The 2,603-nt window shown below is 35.0% G+C and overlaps 1 protein-coding gene across 1 annotated transcript in view; it reads right to left on the reverse strand.

The window, feature by feature from the left end:
• The window catches only part of FOXP2 (forkhead box P2), a 64,353-nt gene that overhangs the window by 27,006 nt on the left and 34,744 nt on the right, over nt 1-2,603 (reverse strand). The window contains 2 exon segments of the mRNA XM_023513202.1: nt 1,004-1,167; nt 1,930-1,999. Coding sequence (XP_023368970.1) covers nt 1,004-1,167; nt 1,930-1,999 — 234 coding nt within the window.

Raw genomic sequence — 2,603 nt, forward strand, 5'->3', positions numbered from 1 at the left:
GACCAGACTTGAATGGGAAAACAGAGGAAGAAAATATAAAAATGAAGGAAAGGACTAATTCTGCCTCAATAACTTGAAATTAGAAGTATATGATGCTTAACTCTAGGAAGTGTGGACATAAGTTACAACTCATCCTTACAGTTGAATGGTATCTACCCTTCATGGCTCAGATTCTAATTTTTTCCCTCTGAATTCTAAGTTGCACTTGGGTCAATACTTTTTAGTAAACAAGAAACTGATACGCTTGACACTACTGAGTAAGGCCAGGCATTTTTTAAAGTGTCATACACATTTCTGAAATCCACAATACATCAATTTTTAATACTTCTAGTCTCTCAGCTCCATTAAAAAGATGGTAGGGGAAAGACTTTAGAGTAATTAATGATATAGTTAGCTGCTAAATATTAATAGGAATCGTAGTCTTGCATAAAATATAACATATAAACCTTGCCAATACAGACGCACCAGTAATTAAAGTTGAATATGTAATTACACTGATTTATAAGACAGGCAAAAAGTTACACTTTACTAGCTTCTATGTAAACTGTGGGTAACAGTTAAACTTTGCATTTTACGGTTTATAAAAATGGGCAATATCTTGACTACAGTTCATAAATGGTTTAGAGACCTATAATAGTAGTAAAAATTACGACAACTTATTCCACCATGAATGTTCTTATTGCAGCATACAAACCAAACTGTGACAATGACCCATAAGATGTAGATTCATCTTAGATACTGCTTTCTGCCCCAGAGAACATCTGTAGTACTAAGAATTTGTAGGGAACTGCTAGGACAACAATTACAAGGCATTTGAAAGAATCTAGAAGATGTATTAAAACTCATTTTGATATACTTTTTCACATATGAACATGGCACAATGTAACTCCATTTTAGACTGGTATGTTTAACTTACACAACATTCAAAACTTCAGAATATGAAATGGTAAGAAGTATATGCACAGAGCTTCTTCCCTTTAGGGAGTCCGTTAACCACACTTACATGTGCGGCTGAGGCGAGCAGCCTGGACTGCTGTTCCCGTTGCTGTCAATGTGATCCAAAGAACCATTGAGGTCTTCGTGGACCGCCTGCAGTAGGCCACCGGAGGCATTATTGATAAGCCCAGGGTTACTTAGCAATGGTAAACTGCTCTCTGCCAAGGCAGCCTGGTGAAAGGAAGACAGTTCCAAATAACTTTTAAAATGCCCTTTCAAATAATTTTTAAAACATGTTATCTTCCCTTAACAGGTTCAAATCATGATACAGATATTTGAGCAGCATTTAAATAACACATATTGGCATAGACAGAAATTCCTTAATCGGCCACTGTGGCAGAGACACAAGGAAACTACATATGATCCGAAAATATAAACAACAGTTCTTGCAGCAAACTTCCCCACTCACGTTTTAACCTTTTGCATAATGAAATGTTGAATTCTCACATGGAGTGAAATACTGTGGTTTAATATAAGCAGTTGCTCTGCTTTTTAAAAAATGACCAGAACTTAACTCAAAATAAAGAAGTCCTGACATTTGCCTCCTCTGCATAAAAATTATATATTATAATTAAACTTTAAAGTTTTTGCCACAAGCACCATGTTCCCCAACACTATGATGTGAAATCATTTATGACAGCCTGGATAAATATTAATGCATAGCCACATGCATTTGCAAAAGCTTCTATCAATCTAGCATTTGCAGGAAAAACGAGTGTTCCAGATTTTGCCACAGGGTGTCCTTCTTGCTTCTTCACATCAAAAGTAGTTTGAATTAGAACCAGTGCTTTCTACAGTACTAGGTACTACAACTTACTTGGTTGATAAACCAACTATTAAGAACAATCACAATCCCACATAAATACAAAGCCACACCAAAAAAAAAGTCCAAATGTCATAGAAATCATAGACAAGTGCACTTAATGATATTACCTGCAAACTGGCATTCAGTGCTGCTCCATAGCCTAAACTGGTTGGTATATTTTTTACTAAGGTTGGGCTTCTGGAAGAAAATACATAAAGATGATTAACGAGTCACAGTATAAAATATGTAATATCAATAATCCCAACTAAAAATACGTTCTCACTCGTCTCACACTACTAGTTCTCAGTGGATGTATCTAAGGCCACAGAATTGAGGTAATAGAGTTCAAATATATAACTGTTCACAGGGTTAGTGCAAATCAATATAAAGAATGAAACTTCAGACTGTGGTACACAAGGAAAGTGAACCATGAACCTGGAGAATCTCTAAACCTGCTTCTGGCCATGTGAAGGTTTCATTTCCAAGAAGAACAACATTCATATAAAATTTAAAAAATGTAAATATACAATACAATTACCAATTTGATGCAATCAGGAAATAATTAATGGTTAATTTCTAGAACACCATGAATTAACATAACAAATTACCATGGTTAATTAAATGACAACATAATGGATTAACTATTTCTTGAATACAGAAATTAGCACATACTTGACTACAGAAATCAAAACTCAAGGGCCAACAGTAGATAAAATACATTAAAGTCTTCTCTTCACATAAGGCAGTAATGGTTTAGGGGAGCAGTAAACGCTACCTGCAGTTAATTAAGCACAAAATGTGT

The sequence above is a fragment of the Otolemur garnettii genome, unplaced genomic scaffold, assembly GCF_000181295.1.
Source record: "Otolemur garnettii isolate 467f Iridium unplaced genomic scaffold, OtoGar3 scaffold00037, whole genome shotgun sequence".
NCBI classification, from domain to species: Eukaryota; Metazoa; Chordata; class Mammalia; order Primates; family Galagidae; genus Otolemur; species Otolemur garnettii.